Source organism: Prunus mume, linkage group LG8 (assembly GCF_029339155.1).
Source record: "Prunus mume cultivar Tortuosa linkage group LG8, ASM2933915v1, whole genome shotgun sequence".
NCBI lineage: Eukaryota > Viridiplantae > Streptophyta > Magnoliopsida > Rosales > Rosaceae > Prunus > Prunus mume.
In genome coordinates, this window is record NC_142705.1 from 11331146 (window position 1) to 11356917 (window position 25772).

The 25772-nt window shown below is 36.9% G+C and overlaps 4 protein-coding genes and 2 pseudogenes across 11 annotated transcripts; 3 read left to right on the forward strand and 3 right to left on the reverse strand.

Moving 5' to 3' along the window:
- Nucleotides 1-700: 700 nt before the first annotated feature.
- Nucleotides 701-3113, reverse strand: LOC148914715 (uncharacterized; annotated as a pseudogene).
- Nucleotides 3114-7104: 3991 nt separating this feature from the next.
- On the forward strand, nt 7105-9466 carry LOC148914716 (uncharacterized; annotated as a pseudogene).
- A 973-nt stretch (nt 9467-10439) lies between these two features.
- On the reverse strand, nt 10440-13861 carry LOC103339643 (uncharacterized). Of its 3 annotated transcripts, none has more exons than XM_089042920.1 (2): nt 12769-13860; nt 10440-12632 (listed from the first exon to the last, which is right to left on the reverse strand). In XM_089042920.1, the coding sequence occupies exon 2, from the start codon at nt 12616-12618 to the stop codon at nt 10810-10812; it is 1809 nt and encodes a 602-aa protein (XP_088899046.1). In that variant the 5' UTR covers nt 12619-12632; nt 12769-13860; the 3' UTR covers nt 10440-10809. The 3 variants fall into 3 exon arrangements, with proteins under 3 accessions (XP_088899046.1, XP_088899048.1, XP_088899047.1); XM_089042922.1 differs by having other exon boundaries at nt 10446-12626; nt 12769-13861; XM_089042921.1 differs by having other exon boundaries at nt 10446-12632; nt 12764-13861.
- Nucleotides 13862-15638: 1777 nt separating this feature from the next.
- LOC103339551 (ribosomal protein L6 family protein) lies at nt 15639-17392 on the reverse strand. Of its 6 annotated transcripts, XM_089043607.1 has the most exons (3): nt 17226-17392; nt 16094-16455; nt 15639-15821 (listed from the first exon to the last, which is right to left on the reverse strand). In XM_089043607.1, the coding sequence occupies exon 2, from the start codon at nt 16436-16438 to the stop codon at nt 16130-16132; it is 309 nt and encodes a 102-aa protein (XP_088899733.1). In that variant the 5' UTR covers nt 16439-16455; nt 17226-17392; the 3' UTR covers nt 15639-15821; nt 16094-16129. The 6 variants fall into 6 exon arrangements, with proteins under 6 accessions (XP_088899733.1, XP_088899731.1, XP_088899730.1 ...); XM_089043605.1 differs by having other exon boundaries at nt 15639-16481; XM_089043604.1 differs by having other exon boundaries at nt 15639-16452; nt 17226-17391.
- A 1025-nt stretch (nt 17393-18417) lies between these two features.
- Nucleotides 18418-21049, forward strand: LOC103339553 (phosphatidylglycerol/phosphatidylinositol transfer protein). The gene is made up of 4 exons (XM_008242860.2): nt 18418-18719; nt 19172-19273; nt 19429-19589; nt 20738-21049. Exons 1-4 carry the CDS (start codon nt 18632-18634, stop codon nt 20852-20854), a joined length of 468 nt encoding a protein of 155 aa, XP_008241082.1. The 5' UTR covers nt 18418-18631; the 3' UTR covers nt 20855-21049.
- Nucleotides 21050-22319: 1270 nt separating this feature from the next.
- Nucleotides 22320-23541, forward strand: LOC103339554 (Glutaredoxin family protein). The gene has a single exon (XM_008242861.2). It carries the CDS (start codon nt 22464-22466, stop codon nt 23307-23309), a length of 846 nt encoding a protein of 281 aa, XP_008241083.2. The 5' UTR covers nt 22320-22463; the 3' UTR covers nt 23310-23541.
- Nucleotides 23542-25772: the final 2231 nt, after the last annotated feature.

The following is a 25772-nucleotide window of genomic DNA, read 5'->3' on the forward strand; positions in this document are numbered from 1 at the left end:
AATTGAGGAGACTCAAATACTCAACCAGGGAAAAGCCAGGTGAGTTCAAAGTTGCCAGTGCTAGAGTCATGGATTTCATTTACATGGCTGAATGATTAAAATATATAGGTAAGGGAGATTGATAGTCATTCTCCTGATGTTCTGACAAATATGGAAAACAAACATTTTCAAAACAGAAATCTATATGCATCCCCCTTTTGGTTCCTATTTGAGGAATAGATTGGGTTAGGTGCCTGAATGAAATTGGTCTCTACATTCCCTTGGAAATAATGATGATGTTGATCAAATACTCTGCACATGCAGAGGGGGTCTAAACACGATATCATGTGTGCACCTGTTTTGGTAATCCAAATAAAGCTGAAGCTTAGGTAACAAATTGGCATCTGAGCAATTTCACTTTTGTCGAGTGTATTCAGGATCCTATGTTATGTGCAGTTGTGTCGAGTGTATTTGGGATCCTATGTTATGTGCGGTTTAGGTTTGATCTTACACAAGCCAATTGAACATACGTTTGCCTCCAATCTATACGAAACAAAGTATTCCTTACTTGGACTCAGTGGCAGATCCAGGAATCTTACCACAAGGGGTCTTAGTGTAAAAGTCCAAATAAAAATTTAGGATGGAAAAACATATTAAAAATGAAATCATAGTACTTTCATTCATAATTCATAACAGAAACAATATTACAAGCTATAATTGTTCACGACGTGGTTTCATATTTTGAAAATGAAGCTATACAAGCAAAAATATCTCTCTCAGTATAAACAAGCAAGCTATCACTCAACCATTGATCTCCCATTTTGTTCATAAGTGGACCCTTAACAATATTCATGACAGAAAAAACTCTCTCCACTGAAGCAGTTGCAACCGGTAAAACTAAAGACAATGTAATGAGCAAATACACATAATTGAATACTTGATGCATCCTTGTTTCCACCATTTTTTTTTTGCAAGATCACCAATCCCTTCCAATTGAGAGAAATCACAACTAGAACGCACATAAAGGATATAAATCTCAAGTTGATCTTCATCCGAAAAGTCTTGAGGATAAAATTGAGCAAGACGAAGTAACTTTGATTTATCAAAAGCTACAAATGAATCTTTCGGAGTCAAACATGCTAAACAAATAAGCAATTCGGTATTTACCTCATTAAAGCGATCCTCTAACTCCGTAATTTGCTCATCAATGACATAAATAAAGAGCTTCACACGATAATGATGACGATTTGCCTTTATTAGAGCATTACGCCTTGACCTCCCTGGAAGTATAAATGCCTCTTCCATGTTAGGAACATCAATATGATGCTTCTCACAAAAAGAAGATACTTCATTAACCAATGCATTGAACCAATTATTCCTCATTCAATGTAGCTTTTCCTTGCATGATTTCACTAAAGCCATTGCATTCACAATTTCGTGATCTTTCCTTTGCAATGCATGTGACAAATCATTTGTGAGTCCTAGTATGGCTTTTATTAAGAAAAGGTGGAACAAAAACTTAAAAGTACGTATTTCTCTCATTAACTTATTTGCTTCACCCGCACTTTTATTGGGATTATCATCAATAACCATTTGAAGCACATGAACCACGGATGAAAACATAGAAATGATGCTAATCAAGGTACCATAGTGTGAGTTCCATTGTGTGTCACCGACACGTTTGAGACTTGTTTCTTGAATTAAGTATAAGACAATCGTTTTCAAAAGTTATCACAAGCTCTTCTTAGAGTTCTCCTCTAAGTAAATCATGCAGCTTACAAGATGCTCCAACATGATTAACCACACTATTAGCCGTTGCAAAAAAAAAAAGGCAATATCTATTCTTCTTTGCTACGGCAATAAGAGCTAGTTGAAGTTGATGAGCAAAACAATGAACATAATATGCACAAGGTTGTTCTCTCAATATCTTTGTTTTAAGGCCATTCAACTCACCTAACATATTGCTAGCACCATCATAACCTTGTCATCGTAGCTTGGAAAGGCTCAAACCGTTACGAGAAACGAATGTATCAATAGCATCCTTTAGTGAACTTGAAGTAGTGTCAGTAACATGTTGGATACCCATAAATCTTTCAATTACATGCCCTTTGTCATCCACATAACGCAACACCATAGCCATTTGCTCTTTCACCAACACACCACGTGCTTCATCCACCAATATTGAAAAGAATCTATCTTTTAGACCATCCATGACAACATCAAGTGTTTCAAGGGCACATGAATTCACAATTTCTTTTTGAATGCATGGAGCTAGTAATTTGAGATTCCCCGGAGCATTTTCCATCACAACTTCTTTAACTTTATCATAATTTTCTGCAAGGAATTGCAATAGCTCCAAGTAATTTCCCCTATTGCTTGAAGTGACACTTTCATCATGGCTATGAAAAGCAAGACATTGTCGCAATAAAAACTTAGTGCACTTGATTGATGCATTCAAGCATGTGCAATAAGCTTTACGAGCTTGGTCGGAGTGTTTGCTCCCTACCATTTCAATATGTGTATTTTGATTCATCAACTTTGTAGCAGCTTTTCTAGCCTTATTATGAACTTGGTCGGAGTGTTTGCTCACTGCCATTTCAATATGTGTATTTTGATTCATCAACTTTGTAGCAGTTTTTCTAACCTTATTATGAACACTCCCAACCGGTCCAACATGCATCTTAAACCTTTCTTTCCCTTTCTTCCAATTCTTAAATCCATCTCCAGTGAAAGCTTCATACCCACTTGTTCAAAATTAGTTTTAAAGAGATAGCAATAGAGACAAAATGCCGCATCTTTAGATATACTATACTACAATCAATCAAACTCATCAAACCATTGAGGGATGAAGCGTCGATTAATTCCTGACATATTATTTATTGGGAAATTATGACCTCAAGGTTGACAAGGTTCTTTTTGTAGATATGATCTTCGGAACTCATCTCTCATATTAGCATCATAATCTATCATTCGAGTTCTTAATCCAGAGGGTCCGCTTGAAGATTACCCAAAACACCATCTAACTGACTTTTTCTTGAACTTGGTGTTCTTGAAGTACCAACATTATTTAAACTATCAACATTAGCCAAACTAATCGAACTCGATGATGACTTTCTCTTAAAAAACCGTTCCATAATAATTCTACATATACAAAATAATCAAAATAAATACTTATATAAACAAACCATGAACATAATCAAAATACATATGAATTGGATTTCAATTAAATTAAATATATTCTACATATACAAAATAATGAAAATAAAAACTCACAATATAAACAAACCATCAATATAATCAAAATAAATATGAATTGAATTTCAATTAAATTAAATATATTCTACATATACAAAATAATGAAAATAAAAACTCACAATATAATCAAACCACCAATATAATCAAAATAAATATGAATTAGGTTTCAATTAAATTAATTATATCATACATAGTAACATACGGTTTAGAACTTACTTGAATTGTGAAATTTCATAATAACAATGAGCAAATACAAAGAGAGTAGCTGGCGGCACCACCACAGCGATGAGACAAAGGCACCTCAATGGCGGCGCAAGGGAGGAGATGGAGTTGAAGGGGGGGATTGAGTTAGGAACTTAGGGTTGGAAGAGGAGAAAACAAAAGAAAATTTTGGGTTTTAGAAAGGAGGAATCAGGTCTGTAGAGAAGCAATGGCTGGAGGATCTGGTCATTAATTTTTTCTTGGACCTCGCCAAAACGACGTCGTTTTGCCTAGGTTGTTTTAAAAACAAAACTCACTTCTTCTTCTTGACTGCGAACCTTCCTTTTTCTTTCAGATATTTCGTCGACCACTTGGTGTGCAGCTCTAAGAGGTCACACCAGCAGCTCTAGGGGACCTCTAAACTTATTTCCATGGCTTCCAAGAGGTCATGCAACCCCATTGACCCCACTATGGCTCCGCCTCTGCTTGGACTACCACATCGAGAACTTACAAACATTTTGTCACTTGGACCAAACTTTTGAAATACCATGCAATGGTTATTGTGAAGAACCTTTAGATGGTTTAGTGCAACTGAAACACTACTATTATCCCACGAGAAAGGTATACATTATGGTTGTTGAAGTGCTTAGAAGGACAAACAATGAAATGCCCTTAGGGTAGGAGTCTAGTCAAAACCGGTGTCTTGGATTACAAACATGTTAAATACTAAAGTTTAGCACTGTTGTATCATTTGTGTTTGCTTTTGTATATGTGTAGTGTTTGCAGCTAGTATAATTGAATGGCATATGATAGCACACGTTAAAAGCGCCACATTGTGTGCCATATAGCTAGCAGATCAGAATACATGGTGAAATAATGAGTTTCGCTTTTGATAGCCTTCTTTTCTATGAGTGTGTTTCTTCGTCTAATCCATTTCAGAATTCTTGGGTTTTTTTTTTTTTTCATTCTTAGCCAACAAAATCTATGACGCAAATGAGCGACGCCTCAAAAGATGTCGGGAACTTATATATGAGCCTTGCTAGAGATGATACACACCTCAGTTATACAGAGTTTGTGGGATTTGACATCAGTTTCTTTTAGTAATATATTCTGATGCAATATAGAACTGAAATTTTAGGAGACATGTCGTAGCCAGAGGCGGAGCCACATTGGGGTCAATAGGGTTGCATGACCTCTTGGAAGCCATGAAAAAAAGCTTAGAGGTCTCTTGGAGCTGCACACTAAGTGGTCGACGAAATGTCGAAAAAAGAAGGAAGGTTCGCAGGTGAAGAAGAAGAAGGCTAGGGCACGCGAGTTTTGTTTTTAAAACAACTGGGCAAAACAACGTCGTTTTGCCCTAGGAAATTTTTTTAAATGACCTGGCCAAAACGACTTCGTTTTGGGCCAAGTTTGAAGAAAAAAAATAATGACCAACATATCCTCCAGCTATTGCTTCTCCATAAACCCGATTCCTTCTTTCCAAAACCCCCAATTTTCTTTTGTTTTCTCCTCCTCCAACCCTAAGTTCCCAACTCAATCCCCCTCCCCAAAAAAACCCTCAACTCCATCTCTCCTGCTGCCGCCATTGAGGTGCCTTTGTGCTGCCGTAGTCGTCGCTGTGGTGGTGCCGCTAGCTACTTTGTATTTGCTCATTGTTATTGTGAAATTTCACAATTCAAGTAAGTTCTAAACCCTATGTTACTATGTATGATATATTTACTTTAATTGAAACCTAATTCATATTCATTTTGTTTATATTGGTGGTTTGATTATATTGTGAGTTTTTATTTTTATTATTTTGTATATGTAGAATATATTTAATTTAATTGAAATTCAATTCATATTTATTTTGATTATATTGATAGTTTGTTTATATTGTGAGTTTTTATTTTCATTATTTTGTATATGTAGAATTGTTCACCCGTTTTGCGTTTACTCCTGTGGTGGAAGGGCAAAGTTCCCCACTGCCTTGTGAACCATTGAGTGGTCAACAAGTCAGCTTTCTTTGGTGTGCGAGCGTGCCACTGCTAGTAATGAAGATTCTAGCAGACTTAGTTTAGAATGGATAACTTGGGCCCCAAGTTATTGATTTCTGCAAACAAACGATTGTGAATTTAGGTGAGGAATATCTCTCAAGTAAGTTCTTTTCTTGCCTCAGACTGGTGAGGACTTTAATAATTTATCTCAGTATAAAGAGGTTGTTTTGGCCAGAATGGTTGATGGAATGCAAACTGTCTCGGGCAGAACTACCTTTTACAGAACTATAAAAATAAATATTCATGTTAGAAAGATGAAAGGACAGTTGGAAATTCATTTCTATCTGGATAGGAGGCTCTAATCCTGACTGGGCTGGAAATGCCTAAGGGGATGGGATTGACAACTTCAACTGCTAAGCTTCAGCTGTAAATCGATACCAAAGGTTAATTCGCAGAGCTTTAATGTACTTCAAGCTTTTGTGAGGCTTTTGAGTGGGCATAACTGCGGTTTCTTCAGTCTACAAGGGCATAAGTGGGTGTTCTCGAGGACTTCAGTGGGCTAGAGACTGCACTGTGAAATTTGTTGAGGTTTTCATGCTTGGGAAAAGCTCAAGCTCTACATGTCTTGATTCTTTGCTGAACCAAATTTGTAACGAGAGAAATCTCGTTTTGATTGACTTTTTTTCTAAGTCTGAACCTTGGGAATTCTGATCTGAAGCTGGTTTCACTTGGAATTCAAGTGGGCTTTTTGGTTGATTTTTGAGTTGTTTGTTTGTTTGATCTTTTTTGATTGATTGTTGTTGAATTGAGTGTTTTTTGAACCTGTTCACCCTCTCTTCTATTTATAGAAAAATATTTTCTGGAGCAGGGTAATTTTTTAATAATGGGCGGCAATTTTCTAAAAAATATCTTTTTAATTTTAAAACACAATAAAAAGGAATTTTATCTAATTTTTGGCAGTCGAGTTCTCACTAGTCACTTCTCTGTTTTTGAAAGAGAACCTAACTCCTTTCTAATCCCAACTGCCCTTGTGAGATCTCAAACTGTGATGGTTAGCTTGATTTCCTGTTTGAACAACTATCTGCCCTTCTGCTTATCTTCTTCTTTAAATAACAAGGCCTGCTTATCTCTTGGGACAATCACCCTATTTGGAATAGAGAAAATATCTCTTAATATATATATATACATGTAAGAGAGGATTTTGATCGATTATCCAGAGATGTCCCTTCCCAGTTTGCTACTCTGTTTTAATTAACTCTCAATCAACTCAGTTGAGTTTGTTGACTTTTCTATTTATGGTAGTCACGTGGGCTCCTGAAAAATAAGCTTTGATTAATCCTGTGATATTTTTAATCTGATCTGCGTTAGTGGTGGGTTCCTTCAAAAAGCTGAGTTTTTTGAAGCCCAATCTTTTCTTGCTAATCTGATCAGTCTTGGTTTGCCCTTTTGGATTTTCTGGGTTCCTTGATTTTGGGCTGGGTTTGCAAGATTTTGGCCCAATTTCAAAGAATGCTGGTGGTTGCCCAGGATTAACATGAGCTTTGGTCTTTTGGACTGGGTGTGCCAAATTTTAGGCCCAAACAAGAATATATTTAATTTAATTGAAATCCAATTCATATGTATTTTGATTATGTTGATGGTTTGTTTATATTGTGAGTATTTATTTTGATTATTTTGTATATGTAGAATTATTATGGAACGGTTTTTTAAGAGAAAGTCATCATCGGGTTTGGGTAGTTCGGCTAATGTTGATAGTTCAAATAATGTTGGTAGTTCAAGAACTCCAAGTTCAAGAGAAAGTCAGTTAGATGGTGTTTTGGGTAATCTTCAAGCGGACTCTGGATTAAGAACTCGAATGATAGATTATGATGCTACTATGAGAGATGAGGTCTGAAGATCATATCTACAAAAAGGACCTTGTCAACCTAGATGTCATAATTTCCCAATAACTAATATGTCAGGAATTAATCGACGCTTCATCCCCCAATGGTTTGATGAGTTTGATTAGTTGGAGTATAGTATATCTAAAAATGCGGCATTTTGTCTCTATTGCTATCTCTTTAAAACCAATTTTGAACAAGTGGGTAGTGAAGCTTTCACTGGAGATGGATTTAAGAATTGGAAGAAAGGGAAAGAAAGATTAAAGATGCATGTTGGACCGGTTGGGAATGGTCATAATAAGGCTAGAAAAGCTGCTACAAAGTTGATGAATCAAAATACACATATCGAAATGGCAGTGAGCAAACACTCAGACCAAACTTGTAAGGCTTATTGTACATGCTTGAATGCATCAATCAAGTGCACTAAGGTTTTATTGCAACAAGGTCTTGCTTTTCGTGGCCATGATGAAAGTGTCACTTCAAGCAATAGGGGAAATTACTTGGAGCTATTGCAATTCCTTGCAGATAATGATGATAAAGTTAAAGAAGTTGTGATGGAAAATGCTTCGGGGAATCTCAAATTACTAGCTCCATGCATTCAAAAAGAAATTGTGAATTCATGTGCCCTTGAAACACTTGATGTTGTCATGGATGGTCTAAAAGATAGATTCTTTTCAATATTGGTGGATGAAGCACGTGATGTGTCGGTGAAAGAGCAAATGGCTATGGTGTTGCGTTATGTGGATGACAACAGGCATGTAATTGAAAGATTTATGGGTATCCAACATGTTACTGACACTACTTCAAGTTCACTAAAGGATGCTATTGATACATTCGTTTCTCGTAACGGTTTGAGCCTTTCCAAGCTACGATGACAAGGTTATGATGGTGCTAGCAATATGTTAGGTGAGTTGAATGGCCTTAAAACAAAGATATTGAGAGAACAACCTTGTGCATATTATGTTCATTGCTTTGCTCATCAATTTCAACTAGCTCTTGTTGCCATAGCAAAGAAGAATAGACATTGCCTCTTTTTTTTTGCAACGGCTAATAGTGTGGTTAATCATGTTGGAGCATCTTGTAAGCGGCGTGATTTACTTAGAGGACAACTCCAAGAAGAGCTTATGATAGCTTTTGAAAATGATTATCTTATAACGGGGCAAGGCTTAAATCAAGAAACAAATCTCAAATGTGCTGGTGACACATGATGGAACTCACACTATGGTACCTTGATTAGCATCATTTCTATGTTTTCATCCGTGGTTCATGTGCTTCAAATGGTTATTGATGATAATCCCAATGAAAGTGCGAGTGAAGCAAATAAGTTAATGAGAGAAATATGTACTTTTGAGTTTGTGTTTCACCTTTTCTTGATAAAAGCCATATTATGACTCACAAATGATTTGTCACAAGTATTGCAAAGGAAAGATCAAGAAATTGTGAATGCAATGGCTTTAGTGAAATCATGCAAGGAAAAGCTACATTGGATGAGGAATAATGGGTTCGATGCATTGGTTAATGAAGTATCTTCTTTTTGTGAGAAGCATCATATTGATGTTCCTAACATGGAAGAGGCATTTATACTTTCAGGGAGGTCAAGGCGTAATGCTCCAATAAAGACAAATCGTCATCATTATCGTGTGAAGCTCTTTATTTATGTCATTGATGAGCAAATTACGGAGTTAGAGGATCGCTTTAATAAGGTAAATACCAAATTGCTTATTTGTTTGGCATGTTTGACTCCGAAAGATTCATTTGTAGCTTTTGATAAATTAAAGTTACTTCGTCTTACTCAATTTTATCCTCAAGACTTTTCAGATGAAGATCAACTTGAGATTTATATCCATTATGTGCATTCCAGTAGTGATTTCTCTCAATTGGAAGGGATTGATGATCTTGCAAAAAAAAATGGAGGAAACAAGGATGCATCAAGTATTCAATTATGTGTATTTGCTCATTACATTGTCTTCAGTTTTACCGGTTTCAACTGCTTCAGTATAGAGAGCTTTTTCTGTCATGAATATTGTTAAGGGTCCACTTATGAACAAAATGGTAGATCAATGGTTGAGTAATAGCTTGCTTGTTTATATTGAGAGATATATTTGTGCTTGTATTGAAAATAAAACTATAATGCTTCGTTTTCAAAATATGAAACCTCATCGTGGACAATTATAGCTTGTAATATTGTTTCCGTTATGAATTTTGAATGAAAGTACTATGATTTCATTTTCAATATGTTTTTCCATCCTAAATTTTTATTTGGACTTTTACACTAAGACCCTTTGTGGTAAGATTCCTGGCTCCGCCACTAGTCGCAGCCCAAAGCTTTTGTTTAGTCTTTGTCTAGTTGCTAACCGTACCTTTGGCATTCACCAATGTCTTGGCTTTCATTAGTTGATATGCTGATGACTTGAGGCGAAGAGGTGGTGACCAAGATTGTGTATACAAGAAGATATCCATGTTTAACATTTTTTTTTCTAGTATAATTATTTAGTTCGCAAAAACAACTACAAATCTGCCAAACATGGTTCCATCAACGAGGTTCACTTGAAAAATTATCACAAGTTCTTTATCGGTCCAATTTACTTCAAATCATGTAGAATCAAACTAGAGACATTAACTTCACCTAACCAAACATTAGAGTCGTTTGAATCCAATTAATAGCCTCAAATGACATCCAAAGTTAACTTGCGAAACCTGCGGGCGCATATTTCTTCTCTAACATAAGTTACTTCAAAATTTACTATAAATAGATTATATATCCATGATAATTGACAGTTTATGATAAGACAAGACACATATATGATATATCCAAAAAGCCTTCCACTATTTGAGTTACATGATTTGAAGTCACATAACTTCAACTCCTGTATTTCTCAAACTCTAACTTGGGCAATAGAACCTCTTTGGCAAACACCACACCGGTTTCCAAGAAACTTAGTCGTTTCGTTTGATTTTTGGTCATAGAGGACATTCTTGCAGCTCCCATGCGTTCCTTTTTTTTTTTCGGGTCAAATTCACCTTCTCCCTTTTATTAAAGAGTTAGCTAAAATGTCCTCAATCCCTCTTTTACCCAATTTTCCATTATTTCGTTGAAATTATGAGAAACAAGATAAGAGGTTTTTGTGTTGCAAGTGTGTAGAATCGTTTACATGCATGTACTTCTTACCTGAGTCAAAATTAAGACAGAGAGATGGCCGAGATTGTGTACACACCAAACAAACATAAAATAGATTCAAATAGACATTGTTTGCAAAGAAATAAAAAAAACAAAACAAAAAAACAAAAAAAAGAGAGACATTGTTTGCAAGTGTAGCTTTGGGCCAAGCACTGGGTCCTCACACGCTAAGCAAAAAACCAAGGGACCATCCTTCTTCTACTCTTCCTTGAACATCAATGGAAGCTCTCGTCACTGAAATGTAGAATTTGCTGCTCAGCCATCTCTCTCTATCCATTTTTGAAAACCTTAAGACTTTAACCTTAAATCAGAATTCAAATCAGAGACACTTTTGTCTTCTTTAGTGGGATATACAGTAACCTTTTCGGTGGATATTGGCATTACACTCGGAACATTCCCAGACCAACCCTTCACATGGTTCACCACATTCTTGACAATCAAGAATGTGCTCCCTTTTATCAGAAGGAATGACACTCCTTTCCTTATAAACAAGAGTAACAGGGTGTGGGTGAGCGTCGTGCTTATAAGCTCCCCTTAACTTGACTTGCGGATACCTCCCTAGAATGCAATGAGGATGGCAATGAAAGTCGCAATCTGAGCAGGAGTAGAACCAATGTTTCGGATCTCGTGGTCCTTCGCATATTTCACAATAATGTTCAGCTAGCATGTCTGTAACACTATAGGTGAGCTTGAGATGGTGATCGTCATATCTGTGCTGGGCTGTGAGAGGTAATTTAACACATGGAATACAAAGGTTGAAGTTGCATGCCAAAATAGTACAACTGAACCAACCAATGTGCTTAGAAGCACCACAACCCTTACATTGATTAGAACTTCTACCCCTTTTTATTTTGAAGTAGAGGTCATGATGATGTGCCTCATGTTTAAGAGACTTATTATATTCCCAAAGAATACTGCAGTGAAGGTCAAGGTAGAAGCCTTCCTCCTTGATAAAGTAGACGTCACAGCCCCTATGATCACAGTAGTATCCGAAGCCTTGGCTAAAAGTATTGCACATGTAACACCTAAAAACGCCATCAATAGAAGGAGCCCTCGGAAGGAGTGTGAGCTCGTGCTTTCTGTGAAGTGCAAAACGCCTCTTTTGATCTAATTGGGCACAAATTAAGTGGAGAAAGAAATGACATGATGACTCTTCTTGTCCTGCACATCTATAAAAGGCATCTGTAGTAGTGATGGGCCGCATGCAACCATTACAAGTATTTATTCTATCATCAAGGTGATCATTATCTTTATCTTTATCTAGCTCATGATGATCAGTGATGAGGGTTAAGTGATGTTGATGACTAAAATGTTTGATCTGCACAGCTGGTTCTGATTTTGTTTGGTTGATCTGCGCAGCTGGTTCTGATTTTGTTTGGTTGATCTGCGCAGCTGGTTCTGATTTTGTTTGGTTGTTCTTATGTTTGGGGTCGTCGTCGGGAGTGGTCCCCTTGGTGGCGTCAGTGATTTGAACATTTTTTTCGGCGCATGTATTGTGGGCAACATACCTGCAACATTCATGACAATAATAAACAGCGCGGCTTTGGTCCATGAGTTCATTGCAAAAGGAGCAGAAACGTTGCTTTTTGGGGTAAATGTCTTCAAAGCGCCAGGTGAGCTTGAGTATGTGATTGTGGTCTCCTATTTTGACATGGCGTGGTAGCCAAGAGCATTGCTTATGCACCATGAGCTGGCAGATGCCACAGAGGTATAAGTCGACGTCGCCATCTTTGCCACAGACATCACAAGTGAATTTAATAGTACGGTTCTTCAGGACGGTGAATTTGTGGTCATGACGGTAGTTTTCCCACTTAGAAGCGCATTTGAGGTCTATTCCGAATTTACAGAAATGACAGTAGTAGATGAAGCTGCTGCATGGTTGGGTACAGTCACTACAGAAGTTGCCATTTTGGGGTGGATGGAGACTAAGTGGGTGTTTGGGGTGGATCGGGTTGTCTATCTCACGAGTTAGTTTATCTGCACAAGATTTATGGAGAATGAAGGCCGGGCTGCATTGGTTGCAAGTGTAGCTTGAGCCAAGCACTGGGTCCTCGCACACTGAGCAAAAAACCAAGCCACTGTCGTTCTGCTCCTTCTTGAATATCAATGGATGCTTGTGACTGAAATGTTGAATTTGCTGCTCAGCCATCTCTCTTTCTATCACTAATAAGTTGGTCAGGTCGTTCATTAACCAATCACAAAATTAAAAACAAATGAAATATGTACGTGTGTATATATATATATATATATATATATATATTAAGGATGAACCAATCACAAGAGTGTTTCCGTACATTACCCAAATTAAGGATGAACTGGGAATTGCGAAAGACTTGCAGCTCAAGTGGTTAAGAGAAGTTATCCTTGTCACCGAGAGCATGTGTTAGAATCCACCCTCCACAGTATTATTTGTATGAAATATAAAAAAAAAAGAGGAAAGGATGAACTGCGAATTCTGCATGGATAAGCAAATCAATGGCTGTGAAGAGAGAGAAATGTAGAAGTAGCTGTTAATAGCAACAAGAAAGAGAGACAGACAGAAAGGAAGGAAGCTCGCTCTCTCAATAAAACATCCCTGATGCATTCTTGCTTTTATAGGTAATGGGATTTTGAATTTTTATAGTAATTTTGTTCAAGTTGTTGTGTCTTCGTCTTCTTCTACAAAGAAGCTCACATACACGCTAGTCTAAAAGAGAGAGAATATTGGAGTTTAAAGAAGTCGCTTTGATTGCTGCTTGACAACGAAGATTCTTGAACTCAACCACTAGTAGGAATTTATCCTTTTCTTTTCCTTTAAAAAAGAAAAAGTTTTTTTTTTTTTTTTTTATAAAAGAATATGTGTATTTAACAGGGGATGTTTTCTTTGGTTGTCTGTTTACTCTGTTCAGTCTATTTAGTGTGGGAGATGTGTATCTTTTAGTTTGCATCTTACCTTGCTTGAGATTTAGTCCAATGGAAAATCAAAAGAGAAACCTATTTTCTTGGAGGACATGTCACAGTCTTGCACAGGCTTTAAAAGGCAGAACCTTAAAGAGAGCCTAGAGCTTTTGCACAGTCGAACTTATCAAACCAGTTTCGCTTTCGTCCAACGTAATCAGGATCCTACGTTGTGTTCAGTTTGTGTTTGATCTTATGCAAAGCCAATTGAACATAGTTGTGCCTTCGATCTCCTCTGCCCAAAACCCCTGGTCATGTGATTTAAATGAGTCAGGAAATTTTATGAAATCAACCAATTAGCTATTAATTTTCTTGAATTTATCCAGTTTTTGAAAGGAAAAAAAGTCCAAGTTCCAAATCAAAACCAGCTTGCTCAAAAAAAAAAATTCCTTATAAGGTTTTATAACTGAAGCCTTAATGCTTACTGGTAAGAGTCATTCATCCTTAAATCACAATCACAATCTGACACGTACAAAATTGACTCATCAACAAAAGCTTATGTGCGCATGCCAAATTGTCAGTGGCTTGTAAAGTGAAATGCGTCCTTGCATGTGTGGAACCAAGAATTTTCCTTGAGAAAAATTGGGGACGAAAGGGGTTAGGCCATGAGAAACAATGGGGTTGAAAAGGGTAAGACATAAGAAACATCATCTCATATGCGTAGCTCACTGATCACAAATAGGGAAGTTAAAAAAAATCTGAACTTTTATTCTTTGAATCTTTAATTTTTATTGTTTTATAAATTAGATGTCACCCTTCGAATTTGAACACAAACAAAATGCTCAAGCATCAAAAAGTTATACAAAATACTTCTCAAATAAGGATTTGCATTAAGAATTAGTTAAAAAAAATTCTAATCTCAGTCGTTCTTAGATATGTTAGTGGATTAAACATTTGTTTAGTTAACGGATCCAAACACATACCTAATTATTGTTCCGATTCTTCAATTTTCACCATAGTATACAAACTCTACCAGACTATCACCCAAAACCAAAACACACGCACACCATTACCATTTTCAATGAAAACTCAAAGACCAAAATACCCATAATCCAAAATCACCCATTTTGTTTGAAAACCAGATACAAGCATCACCATCCGATAAATCCACACCAAATATAGTAAAACATTTAGGCCTCATTTGGTTCATAGGAAATGAGACTTGAGAATGAGAAATCAATTGTTTTCTCATGTTTAGTAAGTCCAAGTATGAGAAATAGTTGCCTAGCATATGGGAAAGTATGGGGGAAAGTAAAGCCCTCCTCCCCCTTTGGATTTTGTTTTTAGTCCTCATGAGAAAATTTGGGAAAATAAGCCAACATTAAATGCAAATTTTACATGACTATTTTGTCCCCACTAACAATTTAGAATTACAACATATATCATTTAATGCATTCCTTTTTTTATTTGATTTAATATCCGTATAATAGGAAAAGTATACAAACTTTGTTTTCCATTTCTACTCAAAACAAACATGGGAAAGGAAATAAAGTGATATCTCCCAGTTACTTTCCTAGTATTACCAAACATGGTTCATTTTCTATCCTTGAAAAATGACATAAAAAGTGATTTCCCCTCAAATTCGTCTTGTGAACTGGGGCCTAACAAAAGAAATGATTTCTCATCCCCTAGGATAACCAGCAGAATCAACAAAAGAATCAGTCAACTTACATGACAAAAGAAATGAATAACTAACCACATAGATTCTTATCAAAAGGAAAGAGTTCGTGTAGTCCCAATTATATTCCAGTTGAAAAAATGATAACCATGAAATAGTTTTCTTCCCTCTAGCACCATCAAGCTACTCCAAGTAAGAAAAAAATAACGAGAGAGAGTGAAACCATCTTCCATATACCATTAAATTTAATCAACCATCTTCATCTCACATCTCCAAAATCCAAAGCGACATCGTTTTCAATCTTAGAAGCAAATCACCCAATGTCCAGGAACAAATGAGGATATAAAACCCCAAATAAACATAATAAAACCGAAAATGGCCAAAACAAATTTTCAAATATTGTTGAATCATACCAAGTCTATATTCATCAACTTCCAAATATACAAACTAGTATTCAAACAATTATCCAAGTATTGATTCTAGCTACATGAAACCACCAGAGTTTCAAGCAAATTTTCCATTTAAATAAGGACATATGGTGTGTCGTGTACACAACGGACTCATATTTAGTCAATGAGTCACCGTTCGACAAATTATCAGAGTTGTGACGCAAATTTATAACAGAAATTGTAACTTCAATGTTTTCAGAACGTGTACACCTTACAACAATTATTATTGTCCCTCATTAGAAATAAGAAAATTTAGACCTTCACCCACCTCATTCCTTACCAGTTGAGCGACAATTACAGCATAGACATGCAATTTTTAAGCCAAGATTCTTAAATCATAGGCTAGTCCTGTCCAAGAATAATCATTAGTGAATCCTTCAGTTTAACATCTAAAATTTAATGTGTTCTGAGGTTAACTTCGTCTCCACTATGGTTCCGAAGTAGGAGAAACCTGAACTCCATAGTCCATTCAGGAAAGCCCCAAAAGTAGAGACTACGAAACCCTATATGAGGATAAGGGATCAACTAAGAAACCTATATTAAAAAGACAATAGTTTGAAAGAAAACCCCAGACTACTGTTATTTTCTGATTACAACCAGAACGCAAAAAGAAAGATTACCAATTTCCAGCCACAGATAAGCTTTGAGACATCCAATCACTTAGACTTCTTTCCTTGCTTCTTCTTAATAACTTCATCAACGTACATTATACCCTTGCCTTTGTAAACTTCAGGTGGCTTACAACTACGCACGGAAGCAGCAAACTGGTGCACCCTATCTTTATCAATTCCAGTGCAGCAAACGACATTGTTCTTGAAGCAGAAAACACGAACAGCAGGGGGAACGGTCAACTCAACCTCATGACTGTAACCCAATTTCAGAAGCAACAGGCGTCCTTCAGCTTCAGCCCTGGCTTTGTAGCCCACACCCACAATCTTAAGAAAGCGAAAAAATTTGGCTTCCATTTAAGTAAATGCTCCTCCTGAAAACACCCACCCAGTAAGCATTCTGGAAACAGAAGAATTAACAATTTTATGGATCTCACACAAATTCAGGCCTATTTATCATAACCTATGCTCCAAAGCAACTATATATAGGTTATGAAAAAATAAATAAAAAATAAATAAAAACTCATAAACATTTTACATCCACACTATTCGATATGTGTAGCCTACACTTGGGAATAAAGGAAAAAACTACAATCATCAATGCAATGAGAAACAACTGGAAACAAACCATACTTCATATAACCATACATCAACATGAGAATACCAAGCTCACAATACGAGAGAAATGGATATGTTTTTATCATAAGGCTAAGTTGCAGGAAAGATGGCAGCAGCAGTCTCACAACACAACACAGTCCAAATTACCGCGTGTGTGTCAAAGGGTTCTTTCATTTCCATAATAATTTCCTTCATCCATTGAATTTTCAATAAAAGAGGACTATCAAACATACCCAAAAAAAAAACCCCGATGAAAAAACAGAAAGGTGAATGACATGAATCAAATTCAAACAGTCCAAAACCCCTAAATCGGAAACATCAACGCATTAAAACGGTCAAAAACAAAGAAATAACATCAAAACTATAGAAATTTTCAAGAGTTTTCATACCGATGGAAAACCAGAGCCAGAGAGAGGGAGAGGAGGGAAGAGGCGGGGTGAAAAACAAAATCTGAAATGAATCTTGGTGAGCATTAAAATTCCTACATATACATGTTTGAGTGTGAGAGTAAGCGACTGGGGCTTACCACTTTAAGATAGATCACCGCTGTCGTTGTCGTCGTCGTCGGAAGACTAAGGTTTAGCTTGGGTTCAGAAGATGGAGGAGGCGGCAGCTTGAGACCAAAGAGATTTCTTTGGAAGTCTCAAAACGAATAAGGCCTCAAAGTTACATTTCCTAATTTCAAAGCCCAATACTTTCAGCTCGCCTAATCACCAATTGATAAGCAGTTACTTTCAAATTGTACATACAAATAACAAAACAAAGAACTAACTTTTATTAATTTCTAGATCATAGTTTCATAGTCAATACCAGCTATGATGTTTAAATTTACCATGATTTGGGTAAATTATGTACACTATTTATTCGCTTAATTAAGTTTTAATTTTTTTTAGAAACAATTTCTGTTGCTGAACCAATGGGTAATTACATATCTTATAATAGGACAAGCGACATTTTAGTCCCCCGAAATTTAGGTGCAATATCAAAATGGGCCTTGAGGTTTCAATTTTATAAATTTAATACCCAACGTTACTGCACAATCCAATTAGTCCGCGTGAAGGGCATTTCCGAAAAGAGAAAACTAGCTCATCCTTGGAATGCATTCCAAGGTTTCCAAGTCGTTGCCCCCTTTAACCCAACATCAATTCAATACAAAAATTCTCACATAAAGTTGTGAAGAAGAAGATCAAGAAGCAAGTTCAAATCCTAGAATGGAGAAAGAGGCGTCGAATTGTTTGTGTGGCTACAATTCGAATGTCGTGGACAAATTCAAATCCTGGAGGCGATTGCTCTATGTGCAAAGGTACGTGAGGGTAAGAATAGTTGTGGGTTCTGAAAGCACTTCCAAGTGCTTACTGGAAAAGGGCTTTTGCTAGAAGCTTTTATGAGCATAAGTGATTTCTAGAGGAGCAGTCACAAACGATCGCATTAGGTTATTATTCATAAAAGTGATTGTTGCCCTATTCAAAATCAATCCCAAGTAAACCTTGAATGAAACTATCATGTATTGGATCGCTAGTACGATTTTGAAGGCCATGTGCTAAAGTGGGACTGGCACGCTACCGCAACATACCAGGGCCATATGAAGGTAAATTTGTTTTATTTTATTATTTACTTACGTCAATAGTAAATTAGTAAAGTAAATTAGGGAAGTTTTTAAATAAGTCGGTGCCAGCGGAGAAACCCATAAATAAGAAAAGTCTTTACTTTGTTCCACCTAACGTTCCTCTGTCTCTAACCGATAAGTCGTCGCTCATCTTCAGACTCATTCTTCTTCTCATCTACCTGCAATCCTTTCTCTCACAGAACAAAAAACCTGTCTTTCTCTCTCTGTCTCTCTGTCTTCTGTTCTTTATAAACCCTTAATTTCTCACAGGTTTTTTTCGGATAATATTGTTTATTTTTGAATCGAGGAAAGCAATCCGTGAAGATATGGCTCAGTTCAAGCTCATCGCTTCCCTCCTTGTATCTCTATGTCTCGTTCTACCTCTCATCCAAGCCAAGGACGTTAACTACTGCGGTTCGTCTCTCTAATCCTTGGCTCTTTTCCTTTCAAAAATTTTATTAAAGTATGATACTTTGCTTGCAGATTAAGCTTTTACTTATCTGTTTGATTCCCGAGAAAATCATTACTTTTCCACTTTTTTACCGTATTTCAACTGATTGTTTGAAGTCAAATTCGATTTGGGCTCTGTTTATTTTGACACAAACACAACATGAAGAAATCTTAGATATTGCGTAGTCAAAGTTGAATTTTGCAATTTTCGTAGTATTTATTTTCCAAGACAAGAAAATATATATATATATATATATATCTGAATGTTGTGTCTCTTTAGGAAATTTTGGTATCAGATGTATGCATGTATTCAAACAAATGGTGTTTCAGTGTCGTATTTTATTATGGTTTCTTTGTTGCTTGTTGCACTGCTTTTGGTTCAATGAAACTTAAGCGGGTTTTTGGAATATGTTCAGATAAGAAGGCTGACTATGATGTCAAGGTCAAGGCAGTCGAGATAATTCCTTACCCTGTGGCGAGAGGCAAGCCTGCCAGCTTCAGCATTTCTGCAACTACAGGTTCTACTTCAGTCCAACATTTAACTTCTTGAGTGACTCTTTTTTTTTTTCCATGTAATTTTAGATAAACACAAAAACCACTGGGATAATCCAATATCATTCGAAGAGCTTGGGGAGTTTAGTTTTGACTGGAGTTCTATATGTTCTGCTAACAGGTGAATCAATCTCTGGAGGAAAATTGGTGATTGAGGTTTCATACTTTGGTTGGCACATCCACAGTGAGACTCATGACCTTTGCTCAGAAACATCTTGCCCTGTTTCAACTGGTGATTTCGTGATTGCTCACTCGCAAGATTTGCCTGGATATACTCCACCTGTAAGTCCTTGCCTAATAAACTTGTATGATTTAAGTTTTTCAGTGTTTCCAGTGAGTTGTCTCTACAAACTTGAATAAGGCACTGAGTTTAATTTTTAGTTTCCAAATAATCCAATACAAATTTAAGGTGATCCCGCCCACATTTTGTAAATACAATGAAATAGTTTATATTAACTGTTAGATAGCCACATTAGAAAGTGAATGAAGACAGCCAAATGCATTATTCTAAGTTATCACATTGGTGCAATTTCACTGTCCATGACCATGGTGCACAATGGATCACTTTATTGAATGCATGTTTGCAAAGTGTTGCTGTTTTCCAATCTTCTTCTTCGTGTGTATTCTGTGTGGTGCGAAGAGGACATAAAACCAAGCCAGGTTATCGATCATCAATGCTGTGATCAAAATTCTTGTTCTTCTTCTAGGCTTCTAGCATTACAATATCTTTTCCCCTCTTTCTCTGCATGTCCAGCATTGCACCCACTTCTTTATAGCCAAGCTAAAAAACTGATTGGTATATTCTCCAACAAACAAAATTTCCTTGCACCAATTCTATGAGCTGTAGGTGAACTCATTGCTTGCAGTTAGTTTGTAATTAGTAGCATGTAATAGTCATCTTCTTAAGTTGTCTAAGAAGTGTGCTTTTTCTGAAACCAAGTGCTTTGCCTTTTGCTGCTACTTGCCATTTTCAGTCTGTATTTGGGCATTTTAAATTCAGGTTTCGCTTTCGACCAAATTTCTTTTTCAAGTTTCGCTTACTTATCGTAGATCTGTTAATTGAATGTTGCATATGAATTTTGAGATTTGAATTCTATTGAATCTCAAGCTCCATAAATTAGACATTCCTATGATTAAAAAATTACTAGGATCATCCCTCTTGTTTAGCTCGTGGTAAAACTTCAACTTTTGAATACTCTAATAATCTGCATTTGGATTATACGTCATTCTGTGTCATTATTCAAATTGCTGCTGTGTTGTGTTTGATTTGTTTCCTATTCGATTCTCAAATTGCTTTTGGAATTACCCTGCCCCCATTATAATTGCCACTGTCATTATGTCCTCTCTATTATCAGCAGTTTTCTTTTGTGATGTTTATATTTGTGTTCTTCTGCTGCGTCTTGTATTCTGACCAAATTTGGGACATGCAGGGTTCATACTCTCTCAAAATGAGGTTGTACGACGGAAACAAACATGAACTGACATGCATTGCCTTTGATTTTGACATCGGGTTTGCATCATCTGATTCATCCGTGGCTGATAGTTAAGTGCGTCAAATGTTGGTCTTTTGGTATATCTATCGAAACTACATTATGTAGCATGTAAGAATTATCCAGGTCCATACTTATACTTCAAATTTGCTGGTACGTTGTGATGTGTAAATCATTGTCATTCCATCTACTTGTTAAGACTATTGGAAGTTATGGAACAGGAATTTAAATATGAGATATTGTTATATTTCATGCTATAAAGTGTAATCCTAGGATGACAAGAAATTTTGGCTTGGCTAGGAAAAACCATAAAGAACAATAAAATTGTTAAATCATATAACAAGCAGGTGCAAGGCACATGCAATCTTTGGCCCATAGTGTTGGCTCACACCGAGTCAAGTGTAGTTCCAGAGTGCCTAAGCCTTACTTCATACAGAAATTTGTGCTTCCATCCATGAATTGATTATAGACTACATTTGTGGGTAGAAGAAACTGTTTCATACACTACACAGAAAATAGTTGATGACCATGAATCAATGATCCCGTTGGTGGTATTTTTTTTCCAGCCAAACATTAATAGAGGTCTTAATAGAGGTCTCAGGTCTTAAGTTCGAATCTTCACTCTTCTTTCGATCCCGAAAAAAGAACTGAATTGCAAGCCGCCAGTCACGGTGGCCAATCATTGCCAACTGCGTGGACTCTATGGATTATGCTTTACATAGGTAGCGTCCCAACCCAAGAGACCCCATCCCCAACAACTACCCGTCTGATATCAAATGATAGAACCACCGCGCTATAACTTACCCTTACAAAATCGGCATAGAAAGATACAGGGCCCAAGATTTGATGCACCCACAATTAACGCATGCTTTATGCAAGCAAACTACCTTGTGGTTGAGGATATTCTTGCTGCTTACTGCTATAATAACACAATTTTTGGAGGGTTTTGAGATGAGTGTAGAAGCTTTTGAGTTTAGACTTCATCTTGCAACATGATGGCCGTGATGGTTGGGTGGTGATTGCGGGTACAAAAAGTCACTTTAGTTGTCATCTCGAGGGTTCCAAAGCCCAGCTGATAGAAAGAGGAAAAAAGAAAAAGCTCTGCTTTTTGCTCGCTTCAGAATGAATCATGGTCTAATAGGCACACCTCACTGTCTCCCCGGAATTAACTCTTGTCCCTCGGACATACGATAGGCATAACCGCATTGTAAGGGATTTATAGCTCAAGTGGTTAGAAACATATACTCATACACCCGAGATCCTAGGTTCGATTTCTCATTCCTTGATATCGCTTGTATCCAAAAAATAAAAATAAAGCTGACCAACACATTTCAGTGATCATAAGGGGACATTTCAGTCATTTGAACTAGTAATTATGTGATGGAATTAATTACAATCATACCACTTAAATCATGAATGGTATTTGGTGACGGGTCAATTAGCCCTAAGAAACAGCCCCCACCTAAACACTAAAAAGCGTCCAACACCCAACTTTTCTCAGTTTTCACTTTGGAGAGCCACTGGAAGACAAAAGAGAAAATGTCATCCTACTCTGGACCTCCAATCTCCTGACCAGTCATTTTCACTCAAATACACTCTTCCTTTCTCCCCACTCTTTATCTGAATGTGATCATATGCCATTCCATGAACTAAACAAAGCAAAGAGATGAAAGGAGTGAGAGGAAAATTTCTCAAGAAATTGAAGTCCATCCCAACAATTGGCACTTTCACAAATGGCCTGCTCTTTCAGCTGAACCCCACAGAAAAGTTCTTCAATCACAACCATCAAACACTGTCTCTGCGAGTTCACAATGATGAAGAAGAGCTCAAAGATGAAGATATGGAATTCAGTTTCAATGTTGGCCACAAGGAGAATATTGTTATACCACCCTCCATGAAGTCCACAGAGACAGTGCCTTCCAATGATAGCTCGGGGGATATGGTCTTGTCTCACATCGATTTGGAGCATGAAATTTTTCATGAAGCAAATGATGATGAGGAGGAACAACATCCATCTTTATCAGATTTTGAGGAGAAGTGTCCACCAGGAGGAGGCAATTCTGTCATTCTCTACTCAACAAGCTTGACAGGTGTCAGAAAAACGTTTGAGGCATGCAAGGCTATCCGGTTTTTGCTGGAAAGCTTCAAAGTATCGGTGCATGAGAGGGACGTTTCGATGCACATGGGATTCAGGGAAGAGTTGTGGAGGATATTTGGTGGGAGAGTGATCCCTCCAAGGCTTTTCATCAAGGGAAGATACATTGGAGGAGCTGATGAAGTAATAGGACTTCATGAGCAAGGGAAGCTGAAGAAGCTCCTAAAAGGAATCCCAATGGACCTGTCTAACTCCCCATGCACCGGCTGTGCCAACATGCGCTTTGTGGTGTGCTTCAACTGCAATGGCAGTCGCAGAGTCTTCAAAGACAGTGATCTTGATGAGAATGATGAGCTGCACATTAGATGTCCCGAGTGCAATGAAAATGGTTTAGTTAAGTGCTCCATCTGCTGCTGAAAAACTCAACTAGCTTTCCTGTTTCGATGTTATTACGTTTCGGGTTGTAAAATGCTTAGTATTTGTGATGCATTAGCTTGTCTGAAATATGAAGAACTAACAATCTGATGTTGTAGAATTTCAGCTGTAAGAATCTCTGACATATATGGTAGAGTACTAAGTAGTATTGTTGTGGTCCCACAACCATGTTAAATTGTTATATTTATAATCCTGACTCTTCTGTTTTTGCATAGTTTGGAACTGAACATGGAATTTTGAGGCTTGAAGAAAGCTTCCATTTCCATTTATTTCGATTTCAAAGCCGAAAGAACTGCAAGTGGAATGAGTTCTTGAGGTTTTTGGTCTGGTGAGAGGACTTTGTTTATGCTAATTTTCTCCTCAGGTTGTAAGTAGATTAATGAAACTTCTTGTGGTCAGATGAAAGATTTGAAATGATGGGCAATCGAAGACCATGCACATGGCTCTTCCTAAAATTTAGATAAAAGTCACTCATTGATATGGAAAAGTTTAGGTACTAAAGGATGGTGTGGGGCTCATGATAATGAAGCATTCACGCCAACAACTTTATGTTAAAAGTGCCAAGGCATCTTTCCCTTGTTTTAATTATTTTGTATTTTGATGGGCAAGAAGAGAAAATATAAGAGCAGGCCAGCCTACCACTACATCTTGGGACTCAAGATTATGAAGTTTACTGTTAGATTACAAATAACCTGTGTTAGTTGGCTAGTATTTGTACCGGTTTGATATTCTAATTAAGTGAAATGTTCTCTTGTCAAACAGTCTAGTATCGTATATTTAAATGTTCTCTTCGGTGTATCATCTCCACCGTGACAAGTAGGCTTTGCTCTGTTGCTTTCAAGTTTATTTCTTCTAACCTTGTTGTGGCTGCTGACTGCTGAGTGGAGATTGCCTTAGCTGATGATGACATGGTTTCCTTTGGGTGCTGGTCTTGTTACAGGGGATGCTGTTCTTGGTTGATCTCGGCCCTTGTTTCGTTTCCTTCCTTTTGTTTTGCTGTTCAAGTAGGTTGTTGTTAGGGGTAATTATGTTGTCTTTTCTTTCTTGGTTGGGGTTTGCTCTCTTTGCTACCATTAGCTTCTATGAATTCATCTATTCATACCCACAAAAAGAAAAGAATATATATATATATATATATATAGTATGTAAGTGATGTTAGACTATGGTATCAAATATGGATCATTAATTATGTGAACTGATGTTTGAACGAATGTCTACCACATAACACTCTTGGCCATGCTTTCATGGGCTAGGGCATAGTTAAGACATGGTGAAGATAGGAAATGATTTATGTTTACAAAGTTGTATTTACAATTAGATAATCCCCTCATAATGGGTCCCGCCGCAAGTAAGTATCAAACTCACATCAAATACGGTACCGAATTCATATGCATTGAATCAAACCAAATACCTGCTCTAATTAAGTGGAGATAACTAAGTGCCAGTTAGTAGATTGGAAAATGGTTTAGCTTTGGATTGTTGAAACTTGAAAGTTTGGAAGCTACCCAATTTTTTGATACAACCAATATTAGGGGAGGGGCTTTTTCTGGCACACATTGTCAAGATGTCATAGGGGTTCAAACTCAAATCACTAACCGCAAGTTAAGGTCATTTCCATTGGGCTAGACCCGTTGGCTTGGAAGTTACCCAATTAATAAAGCAGGGGTCATTCTATAGTGAGAGCCTTATATATAGCTCTTAAGTGATGTCTATCACTTAACCGTTGGATCACGCTTGATTCAACAATTAAAAGATATAATCTCATATAAGGACATACATAAGACCCTTAATATAGCATTCTTATAAAATCTTAACAAGCCGAGCCCAATCCTTTGACACCAATCACTTAGAAGCCCATAAATCCATACCAATATTTAGAGGCTGCAACGTCAAGTCGTTTTAAGGCTGGCTCAGGACAGTGACTGGAAGTAAACTGAAAGCTTTCTTTTTCTTCTTTCGTTTGGTTTGAGTAAATAAATCAAAAGCTTTGTACATCTACTACTTTAATGTGCAAATCCTTTTTCTTTTCTTTTCTTTTCTTTTTTTTGCTTTTCTGTACGGACTAGAATTGCTTTAATGAATTGAAAATTTAAAAAAAAAAAAAAAAAAAAAATTCAACCCTATCCATAATGTTGATGGCTCTTTTAACTTTTTCTCAGTTGTTGCATTCAAGCTTAGTTGGATTTGTGTTGCAAATACAATTACATTGACAAGGCAAATGTCTTGGTCCATTTGTCTGCTTTGTTGAGTCCCTCAAAAGCCGGCTTGAATTGATGTAACCCTCCATTACATTATGCAAAAAAAATTCCCATTTGAAGAGGTGGAAAAAAATATATTCAACCTAAACCATCACTACCATAATAAGGTAATTACCGAAAGAAATAAATTTAAATTCGAGAAAAATATCCAAAGGAACATCGTGCCTGAAAAGAAGTTGGAAATAAA